Below are 22,924 nucleotides of genomic sequence, written 5' to 3' on the forward strand. Positions count from 1 at the left end.
GGGGCCTCATAAAGCGCCGTCGGTCGCCTCCCTGCGGTGGCCACCATTGACCTTCAAGTGACCTTCAAGTAGGTCACGTGACATGATGTCACGTGATGACGTCACACCGGCTGCAGATGGGGCCTCATATCGCGCCGTCGGTCGCCTCCCGGCGGTGGCCACCATTGACCCTGAAGTGAGATCACATGATGTGACGTCACGTGATGACGTCACACAGGCTGCAGATGGGGCCTCATATCGCGCCGTCGGACGTCGCCCGGCGGAGGCCTCCACGCTTCGGTTCGCGCCGTCGCGGAGGCGGCGCCACCATCGCTGCATCACGTGATATGTGACGTCACGCCAGGGATGAAGCGGCGCGCGCCCGCCGTCGCGTCAGTCTCTGTGCCCGCAACCGCGCCAGCGTCTTTGCGCCGGGCGTGTATGCGGTCAAGATGCCTCCAAACGCTAAGGATACGCTAAGGTTGCTTCGCATCCACTGGGCTTAACCTTGATAAGCCTCCAATTTTTTCAACAAGAGACGATACCGCAATCAGGGTACAATTCCACCAGGGCGACAGCACATGGATAGTAACACCAGTGATGTTTCACAGCTGAATTATAAGTGCAACGCTGCTTGGAAGCCATAACAAGGAACCCCCTCGCTTGCTCTAACCAATATTCTCTATTTCGCCCAACGTTTTCGTTAGCGCATGCGACAATTGTAAAGCTTAAGTTGCACTCCTAATAAGTTCAAGATTAAGCATGTTTCTTTTTACATAATCATGACTGCTTTCTTGTTGGAGACAACATATGTAATATAGTAGGATAATATTGTGAACAGTGTTTCTTTTCCGAAAAGTATAAACACGCACATTATTTCCCGTCTTTTTTTTTTTTCTGCGCTGGTTCTCCTTCCAAAACGGTGGTGTACTCATTTCAAGAAAATCATCGCTCTTGCCATCTTTTTGAGCCTATATCACTAAACAGTAACATGGCAACGCTTGTAGCTGTCGCTGCTGTGGCTCCCTTCTCACGTTGGCGTCCAGGGCAACGAGGAGGCTGGCGCCCTGGCGAAGATAGCACACCATGCCACTGCACCCGTCCGCACCGCTTTAACAGACTTCGACTATATGTGCGAATAGCACGTTGCAGCGGCGCCTTACGGCGCGTCACCCGGATCGGCAAGTCAGCAGCAGTCGACCTCCACATCCCATTCCTGACCACGACGTCACAAGCCTTGAATGGTCTCCTCTGCTGCGGCGACGGATCGGCTGCTCCTGGACGGCGTCGCGGAGGTACAGCAAAGGGCTGGCTCCATCTCCGGCCAGCTCAGCATGCGACGAGGCCGAAACAAGCGAGCGACTCCTTTGTTTGCGCCCTGCTTTTTCAAAAATTTGAGGAACCATTCCACGCTGTGAAGGTGAATGACAAGCGAAGCTGTAGCACATCAAACAGGGTTAAACAAAGGTACATGCCTATTCTTTTTTTTCACCAGTTGGCAATTGTGCTAACGATAGATTTGTAATTATTGTGATGAATACTGGTCGGTTCGCTTACGGCCACATATATAATCTTGGGCAAAGTTAAATCCACGCATGATCGTTGTTGAACAGTTGAGGGACTTGTATTGGTGCGGCGCTTCAAACCACACTCTTCCAGCACAAAGTGAGGGAACCATTTCTTGCCTGGTTCTAAATGTCCACATTGAAGTCCACGATGAAGATCACAGATGTAGTGTTATCGCGACAAACCCATGCAAAGTGCGTGGTAATGAACTCCTCGATATCACACTTGGGTGTGCCTGAATATATGTACACAGTGGATCTCACAATTCCGTCTTTCGTTTGTACGGCACGCACACCCTACAGTCGGTGGCATTGTCGTCTCGCGAGCCTAGGTACGGCGTCATAAATAATTGAAGAGTTATTACTACAGTGGTCTGCCGGTAGGATTCGAACACAGGAACACAAGTCTGATATTGAAACCATTACGCATCGATGCCTTCTTTTTGTTAAAGCGAAAGCGAGACAAACGCTACAGCTCGCGCGCGACACCGTCAGAGGAAATGCACCTTGCCACCAAAAAAAAAAAAAAAAGAAGAAAGAAAGAAAAGTGAGGAGGAAAGTGAGGAAATGTGAGGAGAAAGTTTGTTGCAGTGGTTCGTACACGAAAAAAGCAGCGTCTAATCTAGTGAGACAAAAGCTATTATCAGGAATGGAAGCCGCCAGAGCTCAAGGGTTTCGTGGCCGACACCTAGGCGGGGATATTCGCACAATCGCCGAATAACTCGCCGGACCTTTGCATGAACTTCTTCTTCTTCAGGGATGGCTTATACCTGCGTAAGCAGCCAAAGATGCAATGGCTGAATATGAATGAAAAAAACTCAAGAAAAAAGAAAGAAAGAAAGAAGGAAAAGAACAGAAACACAAAGGAAGACACAACAGAGAAACAAGGGATGAAAGAAAGAAAGAAAGAAAGGAAGAAAAAAGAAAGAAAGAAAGCGATAGAGAAAGACGGAAAGAAAGACAGAACGAAAGAACCTTTAGATAGCGCATAAGGTGCTCGCATGTGTCATTGTGGAGGTCAACCTACAGCGTAATACCTTTACTTTAAAGTGAAGCTCGTTATAGACTTTCAATAACTCAGACCCCTCTGATCATATAACTTAATGCCTTACCAAGTGTGCAACGGGCTTTCATTTTCATCCGTTACAGGAGTGTAACGTGCTGCCGAACGTTTTCTAATTACGTTCTTAGCAATACATGCACATGTACAAAGTAGGTCACTTGCCGCTGAACAATATTAATACATCATTTGGCTAGACAGTACCAATTTAAGAGACCTTCAAAGAGTCCATCACAGATGCAAAACAGTCACGCTCTTGGAACCACTCTCGCGGTTCAGTCATGTGCCTTAGGGCATCGCGCGTGTGCGTAAGACCTTTAACCAGGTGTTACCTCACACTCATTGCATTTACGCGGGCATTCCTGACATCCACGTGCGTTTTGCACACGAAGTTTACAAACAAAAGCATTATCATTTCAGCCAGCACTCCCCCTACGTCGCGCATGCGTCGACAAGCGGCACTGAACACTCTTTCTCGCGGGCATGCCAGCCCGTTGAGACGATTGGCGCGTTTCGATTCGCGGCTTGCACTAGAAGAAATCGACCCACCGTCACGAGCCATGTGCATCTTGGCCAATCCTCAATAGAGGGTATAGGTCAGTGACAGAGGGTAAACAAACAAACCCCGAGTGCAACATCACACTGTGGAAACCACTGAAAAGTTAAGCAAAGAATATGCATGGCGTACTCCATGTAAATATGTGTAAAGAATATCCACTCTGTCTGTAAGTGACTGGAAACAAAATTTATTCGTGTAACATGCCACTCTTTAATAGTTTTTAAAACCCCACTTCATATATTACGCACACGCATGGTTCTTGGCATTCACAACAAGAATGCTTCGCTTTACGTAGATGAGAACTGGAGTTGAGTCTGCCTGATTTTCTTTACTTCGCTGCGGGTTGAAAAATAAACTAACCCGTCGGGGTTGCTTAGTGGCTATGGTGTTGGGCTGCTAACCATGAGGTCGCGGGATCGAATCCCGGCCACAGCGGCCGCATTTCGATCGGGGCTAAACGCGGAAACGCCCGTGTACTTAGATATAGGTGCACGTTAGAGAACCCCAGGTGGTCGAAATTTCTGGTGTCCTCCAATACGGCGTGACTCGTAATCAGAAAGTGCTTTTGGCTTGTAAAACCCCATAATTTATTATTTATTAAACTCGACAGTTTCAGCTAAATGACTGGCGATGAAGACGCATTCATAAATTTGTCCTTACCTGCCATCAAGCGCCGATAAAAGCGCGTGGCACAGGTACCAGTGAATGCTCGTTGAATTAATGTATAACGGATTCCAACACAGCCTGAAATACTCGACGCCTGCTTTTCGAAAACCGATCTGTAGCGCACTGTGGAATACGACGTAGCGTTGGGCATACATTGCAATATCAAAGGATGGCTTTGAACACCGATAACGGCGTCGTTTTTTATTAAAAATATTATCGCCCCCCTCCACCATGCCTGTTACTATCATCAAAGGAAACCAACGCTGCTGCGCCAACAGGAATCGTTCATAACGACAGCATGTTCGACTACTCCCATACCCGGCCGCAGTGGAGTGTTCCGACAGCCTACACCACGGTTTCGCAACAGTGCCCTTATTGTCCAATCGTGCGGCGAAGCAGACATATCCAACGCCTTCTTCTGAGTTGCCACCTTCCAGTGAAACACATGACCCTGCAGTGCAGGAACGGTGACCTATACCACAGAAGAGCGGCATTGTCCCAAGCTACTTGCACCCCGGCACTCCCAGTGGCAATCAAGCATTGAGCACACAGCCGCGCATTGAGACAACTGAGTGAAACATGAACGCCACAGCAATGCATCTTTTTCGTTGTTCTTGTACCGTTAATTATTTTAACTTTAGGGTAGAAGGTCAACTCTTCGAGCGCATCCTTCACCGGTAGGATCGCTAACGATATGCAACATGCGTGCGTTAACTATACAAACTACAATATCCACAAGAATCAATGTACATACTTTCGTAATCGCATGGCCAGTTCTTATGTTCGCCGGTGAAGTGTCGACGACTTGCCTTTGAATTATTGGCTGGACTTCATTGGAGCGAAACATGTCGCGTGCATCTGACACAGCCAACTGAAATCGTCGGACATCGGGTGTCCAGAAGCTCGCAGTCATAACGCAGGGTTCCGTCGGAGCAACAAGGTCCCCGAGAAAGGTCTCGGTAAAGTCAATGCTTAAAGTCCGACAATGTGAAGCAGGTTACATAAGTACACATCAATACAGGTGAATAGCAAGGCGTGCGGCGCCTCGTCCCAATCAATCGCCCCCGGTTCTTCATTCCGGAGAGGTCTGAGTGCCGAAGAGGCCGGCCCTGTCAGCTGCGTTGACAGTCGCGATGACCATGGCCATGACGATAACCTTGGCGAACAGGCCCAACAGAAACTGAAGAAAAGCGAAGTAGCAAAGAAAGAAAGTGAGGTTTCTCGCACGATGTGGGAACAAAATGCGCTAACAGTAGGTCTAATTTGTGTGTACTGTGCACAGGCGAAAACTAATGCATATTTCGAACACGTCTATCGGAAGTGGCACTGACGCTCTTTCTCAACATATGTGCGTCTTCGGTTGACCTCATGCGAACCCGCCTCCAGGAAACCGTGTTCGGGATGTATTCATCTTGCACCTCGCAAGGTGCCCCTCTTATTTACTCCATTTCACAGACTCTGTGCAGTGTAGCAAAAGCCGTAGGTCACGTCAGCCAACCGCAACAGAAAACCCGTACGATCGCTCATCCAATGTCCATCCGCTGATCACCCTCTGCGCGACGCCGGCCGACTGGAAGTTTGACGGAAGGATATGTGGATCACAATTTATTCATTTAGTACACCCTCAGGGTCCGACGCATTAGAGAGGGACGGACGAACCGTCCTCGATGAGTGAAACACGCAGCCGGCTCTCTTTGCTGATTGGCTGACACGAAGACTAACCTTCGCTGCTCGGTACGCAGTGACGGAGTTGATGGGTGTCAGCCTAGCACACCGTTGTTTTTTTATTTGAAAATTTTAACAGCGCTAACACGTGCATACACAAAGGAACAAGGACGAGACACGAGCGCTTGTTTCGTCCTTGTTCCTTTGTGGATGCATGTGTTAGCGCTGTTACAACTTTAACATCACTTATGCGCCAACTCGCCCAGAAAGATGTTATAATGAGCTAGAGCACCGATTCATATCCACACGACGTGCTATGCCTCTCGCATCGGCGCCCACCCGGCGAGCTCATTCGTCCGTTCTCACTGCTTCTTCCGCTTTCCACATGTGCGGTTTTAAATGCGAAACATTTCTCGGCGAACATTTGCCACTTTGACAGTATCTATCTATAGCCACCTACGTCTTGGTGGTCTCATGGTCGTTTCCTTAACGTGGCATGTACAAAAATTGTCATAGTATGAAAATAGTTTATGACGAAGTTAATGATCAGTTATGACATGAATATCATGACATGTGTGTCGTGTAGGTCACGAAACAGATGCCTACGTCTTGGGGATCTCCCGGTCCTTTCGTTAACTTGGTATGTAGCACAAACGACGCGTGCATGACAAGTATAAATTATATGTCATGACATGAATGACATGACGCGCGTGTTATGTAGGTTATGAAACAGCCATCTACGTCTTGCTATGTACCAAAATTGGCCCATCATTACGACGACCATAAATTATAGGTCACGACATGAATGTCATGACATGCGAGTCATACACTGCAGGTCATGAACCAGATGCCCACGTCTTGGTGCTCTCATGGCCGCTTCCTTAACTTGGTAGGCCCTCCGTACACTGTTTCGAGTAACATCGATTCCCACAGGGTGCGGGATCTGCCGGCTTTTCCTCGCACAGGTTGTGTGTCGCCACAGCGTGCAGCCGCGCAAGCCGCGCTCCCTAAAGGGTTGCAGAAAATAGAGCCACTCTGTCTCCACAATCTTTATCTTATCTTTGTGTATCAACATACGCGTTACGGGTGAGAATCACGCTGTACACGTCGCCACAACTTATACCGCGGCAGCCTCTTCAGTCGTACAACTATTTGAAGCACATTTCGATCGTGACACAGAGCGTTGGTTATCGCTAGTACAACTACAGACGCCGATTGTTCGCTGGCTTGGACTACATCATAGGTGGCTATATGGAACGGAAAGGAGGCGGACGCCACCGGGCGTTCACCGCGTCGCTGTCAGTGTTGTCAGGCTCGAAGAATGTGTTTTTGTAATATAAAAAATATTAAAAAGCGTTTTCGTTCTACTGTTGTTGTTAATTGCCAAGAAATCTTAGAAAAAGAAAGTGTGACACATACGTTTACACAAGGAAGGGGGACAACCTGCAGCTGTAGAGGTTGTCACTATATTAGCTAGAGGGACATTTGGCGCCACCGTCCATGGGAGTTTTCTAACGAGCGCTGTGCTTTCATGGGAATGACGGCTTATGGGTGTGCGCGACTTGTGTTGGCTGGTGTTGTACGAGGCGTTGTCTAAAACGTGCATGTGGCTACGCAGATACTGTGTTCCTAAAATAAATTCTTCATAAAGAGTTTTCATTCGCCCATATTCTAACTTTCAATTAAGTTCACTCACCTACAATGCGTAAGATAGCGAATAAAAGCAAGAGCAAACGACCATCGGTTCCAAAGCGAGGGCCACTCCTGTCATCTGTCCTCCAACTCTAGCGGTCCACTGATACATTTTAAGTTTCATATAATTGAACATCCAACCACAAGTCCTCGTAAATAAACAACATACGTTTGTGTGTAATAATAAATCTAAAACAGTCGTTCACGTGGTGTCTTGGTAGGAAATCCATAATGCGACAGACGGAACGGTGCTAGCCAGGCGCGTCTTCAAGGCGTCCTGGCTCTCCGAGGACGATGCCAATCCGAAGCCACCATATATCGGCATTTCCACGCACACAAGAGCGCAGCAGCGCCACATTTCCCTCTAGGTAACCTCTAGGTAATAAAGTGAGAAACTCTATGCCTACAGAGGCTCACAGCGGGCCACCGGAAGTGAGAGAGAGAGGCTGCTCCTCGCGACGCCTGGCAAGTGTGCCTAGTGCGTTACCTAACTTTCACTCCTTTATCCACTGTCTTTGATAATTTTCCACTGAATAGCTTAACTAAATATTCTACCAGCATTTGCTTTCTAAGCAAAGAAGCCGAATTCTTTCTGGCCGAATCATGTAGGCGCCGGGCGTAACATTGTTTTCTTTTTTTCGGCACGGGGCGTTCGCCACATAAGTTTGTAGCTTTGAAGCCGGTTTTTCGTTCCATAAACATGTCCTCCGTCAGCCCAGTGCGTGTACACTCCAAGTGTCCTAATTCCGCGACTCCAGATAATGCTAATCCACTCCCAACTTTAACTTTGCACTCACTGTGCCACTCGGAAAGAACCCCGGTTAACCTGATCTGCGTATTGCGTGACCTGGCCATCCGCACTTCGTCTTAAACTTAGCCCGTCAGGTCACGATCTACGCATGAATGTATACATGACTTGCCTATGCCGCCACCCACCGCACCTACCAGCTTCCAGAACTGCACCCGCGCCATCTCGTGCAGGAGAGCGAGTGGCATCGACGCGGGCATGATGAAGTTGCTCGAAGCGCCCACGATCACAGGAATGGCGTAGTAGGCCGGGTACATGCGCTGAATCTCGGCCTGTCGGGGAGAGGGTTGTATAGAAATGTGACGAATGGTGTTAAGGAAGCAGGGGCGCTGATGCGACATATTCTTGGACCTGCCTCTTTTCTCTGCCATCAAAATTGACTCTTGTGTTACTTCAAGAAGATTCCGGTGCAAGTTCGTCAAGTCCATGTAAAGCTGGACGTGCTTAATAACAAGATTTGTTGATATTGGAGGCTCGTTTCTGGTATTGCAAGTAAATAAAACAAGAATAATGAGATCTTTAGGTATACGCGTGACCAGCAAAAGCTTAAGTCTGTGTGCCGTTATGAAGCAGTGCCTTTCATTCTCTCTATAGGGACCGTGAAAGCTGTGCGCTGATGTCATATGAGGTTCTTTCTTGCGCAGGGATTCGATGCTTTGGTGAATGAAAGTAACGTCCACGTTTCAAGAGCGTCACCATATACATACATGTATGCCATAGCCAATTCAAGACGCGGCAGTGGCTCCCGTAACGTTCTCACCCACCTGGCAACATTCGACGAGTATTTATGGACAGACCTGATTAACCGGTGGCGTCCCCACTCAGTGAACAGGCAGCTGTTTTGCTATAGGATCGAGGGGAAGAAAAACCTTTTGCGTGGTGGATAAGGTAACACATGACAACTCGCGCATGTTTTTGTCGCGGACAGTTCCAGAACGAATCAAAATGGGAGGTTTGACATCCGAAAGCAGCAAATGAGCTATACGGGAAGGCGTAGTAGACGGGCTCAGGATTAATTTCCTACCATGGCGTCCAAGATATACGCATTAGGGCGCCTGATTACACCAGCTGGCATCAATGCACCCTAATAAGCCTCGGTGGACAACGCCAATGCGGCAGGATACGGAACTTCGCTGACTGCGCGCCGTAAGCACGAGTGGGAGGTATTGAGAAATCCAGTGTGCGCCACCGAATCTCGGAAGCCACCGCCAACCTTCTCGGTTTCGTGAATGTGCAGCTTAAGGCGCAAGTGTACGAGCGGTCTTGCTTTACACACCTATCGGTGTGCGGCCACCGCAGCCGAGAATTCAACCCGCCACATCGTGCTATGAGCAAAAGAACGCCATTAGCTACGCTCTTATTCTCTTTCCCAGTTTGGGTTCGGCGTATAAGGAGAAACACTTTTGTAAATATTTTTAAGTTATGTGGAACTGTGTTTCTCATAAATAAAGTATGTGGGGTGATGACCCGCACACTTAATCACGGCTTTAGTTACAGGGTTCGTAGAAGAATGTGCGAGATGATAGGTAGATATATGTGGAAGTGTGGAACATCCGAGTAACACTATCGAATTCGTTAAAAGTAACTATTATTTTAATTTAAAAAGAAAAAAAAAATTCAGGAATGTGGTACGCAGTCTCTTTGGTTATGTGATATAGGTGGGAAGTAGTTTGGGGGGGGGGGGGCAGTGCAAGCGGAGAAGGGCAAACAAAGTTTCGCTTAAAAGCTGGAACATAAGTGGCACGTGAACAAGAGCGCATGGAGGCAGCGCGCCAGATTTGCAGTTTGGGTCGTTGTAGCGCATCAGCAAAGAGCACGTGACCTACATCTTTGAACAAAAGGTTGTTTGGCGTATACCCTCTGGGCAGCTGCGAAACGACGTGAGCGCCAGCTGAAAAGCACTCGCAACATCGGAAACGCGTGAAGGTTATGTGCACGCGCAAAAGTCCAGAGCGCGGACTCTTGGTGCCACGGCGGATGCCTCGTCGCCACTCACGACGTGTACCACGGCCGGCGTCATGATCTCGACCAGCACCCGCTTGTCCGCTGTCTCGGCCATCACCGAGGTGGCGAAGGCCAGCATGGCCTGCGCCTCGAGCGGGCTGCGCTCCTCCCAGAAAGACGTGGACTCAACCCTGAGCGCCTCTTGCGGGAGTTCGTATGTCTGCGAAGTGACACAGAGACGGCAGGGGGGGGGGGGGGGGGGGTGTGAGCTTGTGCGAGGCTGCAATTTCGCGTTTTGAAATCTTACGCTTCCCGGAGCCGCGTTCGTACCCAAGAAGCGCAGCGACACCACTGACAGTCTGTTGATCGGTTTTACTTTCCAGTGTGGAGCTATGCATGAACTAGCATCTAACGGATCGTATATATATATTGTACGAAACCTGTAATGACCCTGTGACGCAGTTGCATCTGTCCACGAGTTTGACGGAGGGCGTAATTCATTGACGTCCATCGACTAATTTCGAGCCAGCGTCCACCAACTCGAGTAGAATTTAGGGCATCCCTACAACATCGTCTGCAGCTAGGAAATAGAGTATAGCAACCCCCCCCCCCCTCCATAGCACACAGAAAAATAAAAAATAAAAGATGCCACAGGCTTTCAGTGACTACATAAGCGAACCACTTGTGGACTTCCGACACAAAAGGCACCTCAAAACTACGACGGCTTTACACACTCGCTTCTTGTGACGGGCGGTACATATAGTGAGTCCCAGATAACGCTAGCCAAGCTGTTCAACGAAAATGAAAAAGGCTCAAAAGAGACACTACAAGACACGATATTGAGACCTACGTCGTTCGTTCGTCACACCTGCGACAACGGAATATCGCAACCTTTATAATTGTATCTTGCACCGTGTTCTGTATATATTTTTTTTCTTGTACAGCTTGGTCAACGTTAGCTGAAACACAGGGTATACCTGCAGCAGCTCGGAGGCAACGTGCGTGGCACCGAGCAGCAATAGCACGCCCCACGGCATCATCCGCCAGATGTGTCGCACGAAGTCGAAGGCCGCCTGCAGGAACGACGTCAGCAGGCTCGTCACCAGCATCATCGACGTCAGCGCTGTCAGCAGGGCCATCCTGCGCATGCGCGCTGCATTCATGTTGTCCTCTACGACGCCGCCCGTTTCTAGACACATAGTTCACTCATGCACAGTTGGTCACATTACCAAGGCGATGGCTAGCATAAGTGGCGGTCCCCCGAACTCCAACAAGGAAATGTTCATGAAGCCGGTTTGACTAGTAAGATGCCATAGCAAAATGTTGTGGCTAGTGGATCACGGAACACCCTTACCACTTATTTGACCACTATCCTAAGCAGTGAATAACAAAGCCACACAGGCTTCGAAACTAACCTTAATCACACAATAAAGACGCAAGTGCTCTGCAAGGATATTTTACTGCGAAATCATTATATTTCCCATCAGGCAGAAAATCTGGCGTTGTCCGCAACGAATGGTAACAAATATCATCATCATCATCATCATCAGTGACGTCATCAGCATCTTGTAAATCGCCATTAGTAAAAGAGAATTAGAAAAGTTAAAGTAAGGTGACTTCAATTTGAGTTGAGGGAATTAAGGTGAAATAAAGTCTATTAGGTGGATTGAGGTGAATTAAAATTGATTAAGGTGAATTAAGGTGGAATAAACGAATTATGGTGCATTAAGGCTGGTACAAATTAAAACATGGTAAATTAAGGCCTATTAAGGTGGATTAAGGTAGTGAAAATTGGCTCAAATTGAATTAGGATGGATTAAGGTGGAGGAGGGTTGTTACAAATTAGAGCAAGGTGTATTAAGGTGGAGTTGTGAAGGACATGTGACAATGTATGGCGTCAGGTATAATGCGCGTAATCAATTAGAGAAGTCATAATAATTTCACAATGAAATCACGTAAGGGTACTTAAGGGACTGTCAATTGTTATTTTGTTTTACACCTTGTTCTGGTAAGCGACCGCAGTAACTGACGTTTTCCAAATATTTTTATACCCCCCTTCGACGGCCGGCTTCTAAATATTGGGGTTCAAGGTTGCCACTCTGTGCAAGCGGATCGGGCAAACGCAGCCCGCATTTGTAGCACACCCTGTACCCAAATTAGCCTAAAGTGAACGCAAATGACCAATAGGAAGCGCCACCAATTCGTTTTTCATGCCCCTCTTGGTCGCCTGGTAACAGCAACGACAGGTTGACCACGTCTTACCTTTCAGTCAAACCGAGCACAAGTGAGAGCGCGTACGCGAAGCTGAAGATGGCCACGTACGCAGCGCAGGCATAGCGAAGGCCCCTGCAACAGAAGGCGAGAACCCTCAGGGGGAGACGCGACAAATATCGTTGCGAGGGAAACACGTTTGCCGCAAAGCATCTGATGCGTTCGACCACGCGTTGTTAAAACTTCTTTGAAACGTGTTGAAAGAGGTTGACCGTAGACTATATAATTTTTGTTACTTTGTTTATTTCATGTAATGCCTCTTGTTGAGGCATTACATGAGTGAGTGGGCGGTCAATGGCAAACAAAGATAACACAAGTTCCAATGGGATGGCTTCGATGAACCGCTTGAATGCAGGTGTGTCGATGATAGCGGCAATTGCCGTGGGCAATTTTGTTTACGAGGTGGCTTGGACAGTAATATTCGCACGTGTTTCGCGCTTTACGATTATGTTTGTAGCTCAAGAAAGGAGACATGGTGTCTTCGCCAACGGCGGGTGTCCTAATTCTGACTAATGAGAACTGGAATTCATCATTAGGAGGAGGACGACCTTCCCTACTACTTAGGTAGGCCCTGTTGCGTTTACACTGTTTTTTTTATAAGAAGGAGCTGTCGCAGCCTGCCAGAATTTTGCCGCAGTTCAACGCAAAGTAACGTTCATCTGGTCTGTCGAACTGCATCTATGACAAAATGAAGACATTTTGCAGGAATACGCATTACAAGCTTCGAAAGGAAACCAATTCGCTTCGCCATGCAACAGGAACTATATTACTACATGGTTCTACTATAATACTCACGCTCCTGCTACTAGTCTTGCAGCTGCCGCTAGCAGCTGATCCTACACGACGCGTTAGCTCAGAAAACGTGGCGTTGTGCGACTGAGCTCCAGGTCGCAGGTTCGATCGCAGAGCAATGCAAAAAAGGATCGTACGCCGTGCATGGGGTGTGCGTTAAATAATTACAGTTAGTGAAAATTAATTCCGGGCGCCTCTTATTCATAACACGACGTAAGCTCATAATCAGATCGTGCATGACTCTGCAACCCAAAGCCCCAGAGTCTAATTAATTTTTCTTTCTTGGTGCCCGATTCTACAAGTACTACAACAACTGCTACAACTAATACTACAATTACTCTATAATACTACTGCTACTACTACTACTATATTTATCACCACGCTGCTGCTATACCGCGGCTTCTACTACTGCAAAAAACTCCTTTGGGGAAAAAAATAGATCAAGAAACGAAACAATGGGGCTCACCTCTGCTTGCTTCGGCGGGCGCGCTTCTGTTGAGCAGCCCTTATGACGGCCAGGTTTTCTGCAGCCATGGGCGCCGGTTCGCTGCAAAGTGGAAGACGTTAAAGCATTGCGATAGGCTCGCAGTTCTGGTGTCGCCGTCTAAAGAGCGCACTTGCACACTCAGAGCAGTGACGTCGGTAAGACGTGATACTCTTTGCAAGTTTTAAATGTCTCTCAGCGGGCTTTGTTCCTCGTTCGGCGCTCTCCTTTCGTGGACAACAAAGGATGCATCATTGCCCCCGCGTATGTTCATGGGCTAATAATAGCCCATGAATAAACCAAACTAGTACCTCATATTGCGCATGTTAAAATCCAAACAAACAACAGCTCATGTGTGTGAGTAGTGTTGTTTGATAGATAGTTTTCGTATACCTATATAATTCTCGCAAATGCATCGCTAACGAATGAATCCGAAAAAGAGCAACAAAAAATAAGCCCATGACTACATTGTTTTGTGCTAAACAAAGTAGTTATGGATTCGCACCAACTAGCCTGCCAACGCACTGTGCTAAATATCAGCCCGAACTGGCAGTCTCGGTCTGTTGTACGCAAATTTAAAAAGCGCTGAGAGTAGAACTCGACTCATGTGAACGTTTTCAGTTTACAAATTTGCGTGATGCATGAATGAGTGCTTATGTGTGTGATCGCCGGTGTACGTGGGTTGTAGAGGTGCGCGAGAAGAGAGAGACTATACGTGCGCGTTTGCGTTTGTGTGTGTGTGTGCGTGCGTGCGTGCGTGCGTGTGCGTGTGTGTGTGTGTTTGTGTGTTTGTGTGTGTGTGTGTGTTTGTGTGCGTGTGTGTCTGTGTGTGTTTGTTTGTGTGTGTGTGTGTGTGTGTGTGTGTGTGTGTGTGTGTGTGCGTGCGTGCATGCGTGTGCGTGTGCGTGTAAGCGTGTGTGTGTGTGTGTGTGTGTGTGTGTGTGTGTGTGTGTGTGTGTGTGTGTGTGTGTGTGTGTGTGTTTATGGGTGTGGGTGTGTGTGTGCGTGTGCGTGTGCGTGTGTGTGTGTGTGTGTGTGTGTGTGTGTGTGTGTGTGTGTGTGTGTGTGTGTGTGTGTGTGTGTGTTTATGGGTGTGGGTGTGGGTGTGTGTGTGGGTGTGTGTGCATGTACACGCGTGCTTGTTTGCACTCGCGACAGTGAGTATCAACTAATGTGTATGGATATACGATGCTCTCTCACTGTGGCCTGACGTAAAGAAGCCAGACGGCCGTGCTGCAGGTGACCAGTGCCAGTAGCACTCCGGGAAGCGTCACCACTGCCCACTTGACGCTGGTTATCGGCTGCTCCGTCACTTCCGTTCTGCAACAGAAGCAGCGAGTAGTCATACACAGGCGTTCTGCGGAAAAGAGCATGATGTGTAAAAAAAGAAGGAAAACGTACGTCCGCTTACAGAGTGGCACATTAGTGCCATTGGACTTCCTTATAGCCTTCATTCAGCCGTAAATATTTGCGGTGAAAATAGCGAAAGGCCGGACTCAGCCATTGTGCAACATACAGTTGTGATATACATGAGGATTTAGTAATGAAAGTCCGGTCATATTGCGGAAGACGGACAGCCGTCTTCCGCATTAACATGGAATTATACAGTGTATACGGAGTTATATGTTAACAGCAACAACATGGAATGTACACTGTCGCCGTCAACGCATCTCTTTCATGCGAGACCATGTCGTTGACAATGATCCCCCCTGAAAATGAGTTAGAAGCTATTCCACAGTTTCGTAAAGCTGTAGGTGCGAACATGGCCTCCGCAATTTCCTGTGCTGCGCCTTGCTCCGCCTCGGAGATCTAAGAGGCCCCCGTCTCCGCTCACGAGCCACAACGCGATGCAACAGGTTAGACCATACAGCAGAAAGTCCCTCAAACTCAAGGCAGAACGTAAGAAAATGGAGAGGAGGATTGTCCTTCGTCTGTCTAGGCCTGACATGTTGTGTGCTGAACCGAAACCTGGGCTTTCCTCTTTCTTTTCTTTCTTTATGCGACATCGAGTATATAGACATTGGAAGCGCGATCGGGCCGTCGCCATTGCTAGGCTGTCGCGGGTGAGAGGACGCAAGTGTGTCAGCCAGGGCTGTAGTGCACCCATGGCAATTATCCCCCGCGTTCCTCGCGGCTGAGAACTTGAGCAGCTTGCACACCGAGAGTTGAATGTCACGTGGTGTTCTGCCTGCGAGCGCCACAGCCAAGGCCAGAAGGCTCGTTCCCGCGCGCAACCAGTGTTGGAGGTAACGTGATCAACTGATTACGAACAATAAAAACAGCGCTAAACAACAGGACGAGTGAAGGCACACAGACAACAGCGCTGACTAACAACCAAAGTGTCTTTATTCTTGCAGTCAGCATATATATATACTCCGCCGCTCTCTCAAACCGCGCTGTTGTCTGTGCCCCTTCGCTCGCCCTGTTGTTTAGCGCTGTTCTTATAGCTCGTCATCATGAACCAACCAGCCCAAATGCGTACTCTTCTGCAGTGATCAAGTGAGTTTCGCAGGCTTTGCACAGTGAAATGGTCGAGGAAGAGGCAGCACGGAAAGATCGGCTTTGAAAGCACTCGCGCTCCTCATCGCGCGAGCGTTTGCGAACGCGAGTGCTCGCGGACATTGAGTGAACCCTGCTTGCGCGTCTTGTAGGACGCATAACACCGCACACGTGCCGTTAACAGAATAAATAGCGAACGAAGGAGCACTGTTATTTATACCGCTAATAAAAGTGCGAGCTTTACTTCGGGTAATATTCTGACATTTAGTTGCCGCTGTCAATGCCTATTCGCTTGTTGAAGTTAATCCGGAGTCCCCCACTACGGCGTGCCCCACAATCAAATCGTGGTTCTGGCACGTAAAACCCCAGAACGAAATTATTCGCCCTTAGGCCTAAGATAAGCTGCGAACTCCTTTTTTTTTAGGAATAAGGAGACTGCACAGCTCGGCAGCATACTCGACTCACGCAAGAGAGACGACCTTCAGGGCACTCTTGTTGCCGCTTGCGTGGAAGCTGCAGATGTCTCCGAGCACGCTCATCAGCGAAGGTCCCATGAGGAAGGCGTTGTGCAGGTCCAGACGAGCGCTGCGTACCCCGTATGCCTTTTAGCACACTCTGCAGTACGGCGTGAATGTTGCAAAGGCCCGAACTTTCGTATTGGAAGGGGCACAAACGACCAACGTTCAATTATGGTTAGGGTGGTGGAGAAGTACTGTTTCAAAATTACAGCATACCATTGTTTTAACGAACTGCCATTCCGACAGCATCTTTATTTAGCTATAAACAATATTTAGTTAAATGTGGAAGAGATATGGCAGGGTCACAGCGCGGGATGAGCACTCTAACAGCGCGAGTGCTCGTAAAAAGTATACAGGTTTAAACGTGAAGTCTGGCGGAGAGACGCACTTTCTAAACGATCTTTACCTAGAAAGGCTGGCACGAAGAAATACGAATAGCCATCGTGTATACCGCACCATGCGGTTACGTGTGGATGTGTTGCTTCTGATTTCGTATTAAGCGGAGTTCGGTGTTATAGCACTTCGAATAGTCCAGTATAAAATGCATCCACTGAGGTCGTGACCGCCAGAAACCTCGAGTAAAGCTATATTTCGAATAAACGAGGGCTTACTCTGTTTTCATGTACCTGCTGCTGAAGTGTTCGTTAATAAAAGAAAGATGTTAAAGTACGAGGTCCATTTCTTGAAGTTTGCCCCAAGAGCTCGGCATCGGTACGTCAGGGTGACGACGCGAACTTCAAGGTACTTTGTACTATTAACGGTTTCCTGAAGCAAGAAATGATCTCGCAACTCTCTAGGTTTCGTCTTCGACTGCTTTAGAATATAATGTAGGTCTTCTTGACGGATAGACAATTGTATTCGAGTAGAAGCTCTTGCCATGCATGACGTCATATCGAGCTCGTGTGGGAACGCCAGGTATCGCCCAATCATCATTCTGTTTTCTTTCATTATTTTCTAGTTTGGGAAGCGTTCTATCATGGTGAAAGTGCTCGCTTTGTCATGACAGAAGCGTGACTGACTGAAGCATTTTAACTTAATATTCCTATGCGGTTTCTTTTCATAGGTAACAGCAGTGCTGGGACCCTAACATCTGTTTCCTCGCTTTATCGGGAGGACCGTGCCTACATTACTGGCAGAAGACCCTGGAGCGCCGGCCTCCATGTGGCATCGTAACAACTAGGAGGCACTCAGGGCGCTGATATCCACGCGTTCTACTTGTACATACAACCCACATGAAGCAGTGCGGGACATGTTCAGTTCGTAAAACAGGAATATTCCGCGCCGAGATTCAGCGGGCGAATATCATCTCAAAACTGGCTGCTCCTTTGAGAAATGCTCTTAAGTGGACACGCCTTCCAGCCCCAGTCATCCTCATCGCCGTAATCGCAACGCGCATCCTAAAGTAATTACATAGAAAAGTATAGTTTGCAATGTTTCGCTAATTAAGGAGCTTACGCATGCGTAATTATCATCCGATGTCTCGCCCCCGCTACTGAACTGAAAAGCAGGTATGATCATATTGCCCTAAGTAATATTATTGAAGTATTTCGGGATGGCCCGTACCTGAAGCAATCCGTAAACATTCGACGCGTTTTGCCATCACACTGCGCGTTTCTCGTTTCTAGACAGCGGCTCTTACCTCTTGGTCTTCGACCTTCTTGTGGGCAGTGCGAGCTGGCTTCCCAAGCGGCTGTCTGCAAGATAATTAGAATAACGGGTCTCTGAAATGTCGTGCTGGATTCAGTATGGCCACCTGCACGGAGCAGGCTTCTTCGGCTCAAGGCCGGACCAGCATGCACCGTACGTCTTGATACCAACGAATCGGGTCGCGACGATAGAACTAGACGCTAAATTCCCTCGTTGTCTGTACCGTGTAGGCACCTTGCGCTGATGTTTGCAAAAGTTGACAGTCCGCAGCCCAAGAGCCCACAGCCTGGACAGCAGATGAGGCAAAATGGGAAGGACGTTCGCCGTGACACATCTGATCGCGAGGCAGGAATGATCAAGACATGAACATGTCGAAGCTTGCAGCTTCGACATGGTTGTGCGCTTTGGAGCGACTTCGTTATTTTTGCGGTGGAGTTGAGAAGCGCGACTCTGCTAAGCTTAAGCGGCGCAAAGCTTGGCATTCAGACGAGCGCTGAAGAAAGAGGCTTTGAAGTAATTTGCAATTTCATGATATTTTCTTTGTATTCTAGCGACCGGTGTTGGTGGCTCCGGCTTGATAAATTACTATTATTGCGATAGTAAATACATGTATATTCGAAACGCATTTCCGCCGCCGCCGTTGGTGTCTTTGCGATGTCCCACGTAAAGTTCAAGGGCGATAAGACCGTGGCCGCGCACTGTATGCTGTATGTGCAAGAGAAAGCGTGCGGGGGTGAGCCGAGAACGGTGGCGTGATCTCGTGCGCGCAAGGCAGGAAGGCAGGGAGGAACCGTGGCGTCTTCCACCGCGCGCAACGCACCAAGGGATGAGGGGGGGGGGGGGGACACGTTCTACTCCGGGGGCGGCTGCGTATGACGCGGTTAAGCTCTGCAACTCGTCCCCAGTCTCGCTCTGAGAGCTGAAAGCCTCGTGAGCACTGTGTTTTCGTCGCTTAGTTCGCGTTGAAGTGAGGGGTATTATTATTATTATTATTATTATTATTATTATTATTATTATTATTATTATTATTATTATTATTATTATTATTATTATTATTATTATTATTGGCGTCCCCTTTCAAAAAGGAAAGTAATTACCTGTCAGCTAGCCTGTTTGAGCTAATCAGGCAACATATGCCTGCATAGCAGTCTAGAATTTTTTCTACATATTTTTAATCATTTCCCTCTTCCTTAAAATCCTTATATCTACCTTTTACAGCTACCTAAGCTTGTTACAGATCCGGTCCCATCAATTTCTTCACTGCCTTTTTTCCAGCAATATCTTAAACGCCTTTTGCCGATCTCGACTGCTGACCGGTTGATGCTTTCATCCACTTTGAATCCTACCTCTTCTTGAAGGTGGAGGTTACCTACGGGTCTCACTAGGTCAATGCCTTCGCCTTCCGTTAGCATGTGCTTAGTTGTCTCTGGGTTTTCGCTTCAGCTGACACATGACTTATCTTGTGGCGAATACTTGCTTCGACGTGTTTTTATCCTTGGGCAACCAGCTCGGGCCTCAAACAGCCAGGCACCGCCCTTTGTGTCATCGCGCAGATTCTCCTGTCCAATTTATTTATTTCCATTCTTGTAGGCCTACACGGTCTTTTCTTGTTTCCATTCGTTGAATCCAATTCACTGTCTCTGATTCTCTCCCCTTCGTTTTGATGGCTCTTGGTTGTCTATTTCCAGTTTTGGTTACCCTGTACTTGGCTGCAAATTTTCTTGACCGCTTCCTCCATTCCAAGACCACGCTTTCGAGGCAAAATGTTTGTAAATTTTAGTGCCCATATATTTTCGACCGTGTTTGCAAGCCTTTCTCCAAAACTAATCTTGCCCTGCGCTTGTCTGACTTGAAAAGAGGCCCAAACCGATCCCTCGCACTGCCTCATTTGTGGTTTTACCATGGGCCTCGAATCGGTTAACTTCCAATCCTGAGAAAGTGTCCGATTTTAAGCACAGAAGCACAGAATGGTGTTTTGCGAAGATTAACGACGGTACGATTATTGATTTACAAGTTCCACATCACATTTATTGTAGCCCCAAGCTCTGTAATTCATGATTGCTACATTCCGCTTGCACTTCATTTTTAGATTATCTTCGTGATAGCTTGAGGAGGTCTCTCCTTCGTTTATGTGTACACCAAGGTATTTGCATTGCATGACTAAGGGTACCGTGCTTGCTTTTGAATTGATACCGCGTCATTACTCGTCTCTTCATTAAAAAATCATAATTCCCGAATTCCCTGTGCTAAACTCGTGCCGAAAGATTTGTCGCTGCAAATTGCCACATATATTCGCAAGTCTGTGTAAACCCCCTGCATTGTCTGCTGCTAGAACTATTTCGTCCGCATACAACAGTCCAGGCACCTTCCATTGCAGCCGTTGCCAATTACCGACCTAGAATAAACAAAAACCTGATTCACTACTTTCTGTTCGTCTTTCTGTGCCCTTGACATGAAGCTTCAACAACAATAGAGACAAAGGACACCCTTTATTTCGTCCTTGGTGAATTTCCACCACTTCATCGCATTTCCAGTACCCGTCGCGGGTGCCTAGCGCCTATGGCATTGCGCTGCCAAGCACGGGGTCACGGTATCAAATGCCGGATACGGCGGCTGCAAGTTTCGATGAGGGAGAAATGCGGAAACGGCCGTGTACCGTGCATTTGGTACACGTTAAGCAACCCTAGGTGGTTAAAATTAATACGGAGCGCTCCCCCCCCCCCCCCCCCAAACTACGCCGCGCCTCATAATGAGATCGCGGTAGTTTTGGCACGCAAAACCGCCCAGCATTCCTTCCATTGCATTTCCGGCCTCCCCATACAATTTCTGCTCGGTTTTCTTACGGTGTGCTTTCTTCTTGTGTTCTTTTTCTTTACGAAGCCATACAGTGTTTTTGAAAATCGCTTTTGGTAGATACCGTAATTATAACCCTCGAGCTGGATTACTCGAAGCGGAGGCCATTTTACTGGCAGGAGAAATCAAAATGCATAATAGACTGGTTAACAAAACTCGGTAATTAAATATTAAATTGATTACTTTAAGGCGCGTATTGTAATTTATTAAACGTAGCCAACGAGTTCGCAAGAGATATATGCTTGCAACGAATTCTGAGGACCGCATTGGTTTTGAGACATGCGCCGTGAATTGCGTCATGCACTGGAGCGCAATCGTAACTGGAGCGCCAATGTATGTCGTGGCACACTTTGGGAAATAAATAAATTGGGAACTGGCGTCGTCTTCAGAATTCGTTCGAAGTGGAGATGCCTTCAAGCTCGCCGGCTGCAATGCGTAAATTGCAACATGCGCCGTAATGTAATTAATTAGAGAATAAGACGCTGAATTATTGTTAATTAGTCGATTGTACATTTAGACAAAGTATTGCGCACCTACCTGAGTAGTCTAGCTCAATGACGCATTATTCTATTTGCCGGAGACGATCTTTAAAAATTCTGTATGCTTTGAAAATAAATAAAAAAAGAACAACTGGCATAATCTCCCTTAGCAACTCTATCTATCGCATAAACATTCCCTATCTACCTTGCATAGTAAGCTCCCTAGTTACCTAGAAGTGCAACGAATGAAAGCGTCGCAACGCCCTCTGCTAGCTGCAAGACTAGAATTTTCAGAGCTCGTTGGTGGTTGCCACCTTTTCTCGACGACTGCGGGAACAGGCGGAACCAACGGCCCCGATATAGCTCTCAGCCTACTCCTTATATGGCTTGCTCGCCGCCAGCTTTCTTTCGCCATCGGCTGTGACGTCACAAAACCCGCAGTCCTTGCGTGGGCCATGCTGACGGATGGTGGCTGGAGTCGAGATTGTGTACGTGCGGGGAACCGAATAACACGGGATATGCGAGCCATGCGAGCGTCTGCCAGTCTGTACTCTCGGACCCTTTGCCGAAGCCAGCGCTTCCGGTGGATGCGTGGCCTTGCGCGCGCTCGTCCTTGCGTGCTCGTGCGCCTGCCCCTATAGGCACATTTCTTGCCAACGATTGCGGAACATTTACACTAGGCGAGCGCCCTCCGAAGAATGTACAGTGCATTGTCAGACGTTACAACGGCCGAAACAGACACCGCTTTTCCTAGCGGTATCTGTCTCCTAGCGCTCTCCGTTAAAACCAGAGCGAAGCCTGTTAAAATAGTTCAGTACAGCGCGACTAAGGCACTTGCATGTATCCCCCCCTCCCCCTCCCTATGACACACGAAAAGGGGTTTTCCGCGCGGAAGATGTACCGCTACTCAGCGACTCTCTCTACTGTCGAAATAAATCAACGGCGTAAATTAATTTCGGGAAAGCCGTAAAAAGAAAGCCATGGCTTGGAATGGAAGGTCGCGCTCACCGAGTAGGGAAATCGGGCCGCTCGAGGCGCTTCGCATCGAGGACATCTCGTGGAGGGGAACGCTTCGGTTGTCCGTCCTCTGACGCAGCGAGACGGGAGGTCGCAACAGCGCTTCGCTGTCGGTCGTCGAGGAGTGGCTGGCCGGAGACAACCAGGATGGCAGCAGGCGGGGCATCGTGGCACCGGAGTGCTGTTCCGTGGGGCTGCGCGGAAGAAGCTCCCGAGTCGTCGAGAGTCGCAACTCAACTGGCATTCAGTCCAACTGACAACTTCATTAGCCCGCGCCCCAAGGAGGGAAATGACCGCAGACGAAGAGATGCAAACGATGCTGGTTGAATAAAAGCTCGAACAACAGCATGACAGATTCGCAAGAATTGCCCCAATACATAGTTCGTCAAACCTGAAATACATTTACAACGAAACCATACTTTACAA

The 22,924-nt window shown here is 48.1% G+C and overlaps 1 protein-coding gene across 1 annotated transcript; it reads right to left on the reverse strand.

The window, feature by feature from the left end:
* Nucleotides 1-4,053: 4,053 nt before the first annotated feature.
* Nucleotides 4,054-22,689, reverse strand: LOC142573958 (uncharacterized). The gene is made up of 10 exons (XM_075683160.1): nucleotides 22,490-22,689; nucleotides 18,142-18,196; nucleotides 16,450-16,569; nucleotides 14,686-14,805; nucleotides 13,468-13,548; nucleotides 12,201-12,284; nucleotides 10,916-11,078; nucleotides 9,991-10,158; nucleotides 8,132-8,266; nucleotides 4,054-5,009 (listed from the first exon to the last, which is right to left on the reverse strand). Exons 1-10 carry the CDS (start codon nucleotides 22,662-22,664, stop codon nucleotides 4,902-4,904), a joined length of 1,209 nt encoding a protein of 402 aa, XP_075539275.1. The 5' UTR covers nucleotides 22,665-22,689; the 3' UTR covers nucleotides 4,054-4,901.
* Nucleotides 22,690-22,924: the final 235 nt, after the last annotated feature.

This window comes from Dermacentor variabilis, chromosome 3 (assembly GCF_050947875.1).
Source record: "Dermacentor variabilis isolate Ectoservices chromosome 3, ASM5094787v1, whole genome shotgun sequence".
Taxonomy (NCBI): domain Eukaryota; kingdom Metazoa; phylum Arthropoda; class Arachnida; order Ixodida; family Ixodidae; genus Dermacentor; species Dermacentor variabilis.

What these genes read in the sequence shown, in the direction of transcription:
- LOC142573958 (XM_075683160.1), bottom strand. Translation starts at nt 22,664, where the DNA reads ATGCCCCGCCTGCTGCCATCCTGGTTGTCTCCGGCCAGCCACTCCTCG. An exon ending in AGAAGGTCGAAGACCAAGAG is followed by an intron (nt 16,570 to 18,141) that starts GTAAGAGCCGCT and finishes CGGGGTACGCAG; the next exon opens with CGCTCGTCTGGACCTGCACA. An exon ending in CGCCGGCCGTGGTACACGTC is followed by an intron (nt 8,267 to 9,990) that starts GTGAGTGGCGAC and finishes TCTCCCCGACAG; the next exon opens with GCCGAGATTCAGCGCATGTA.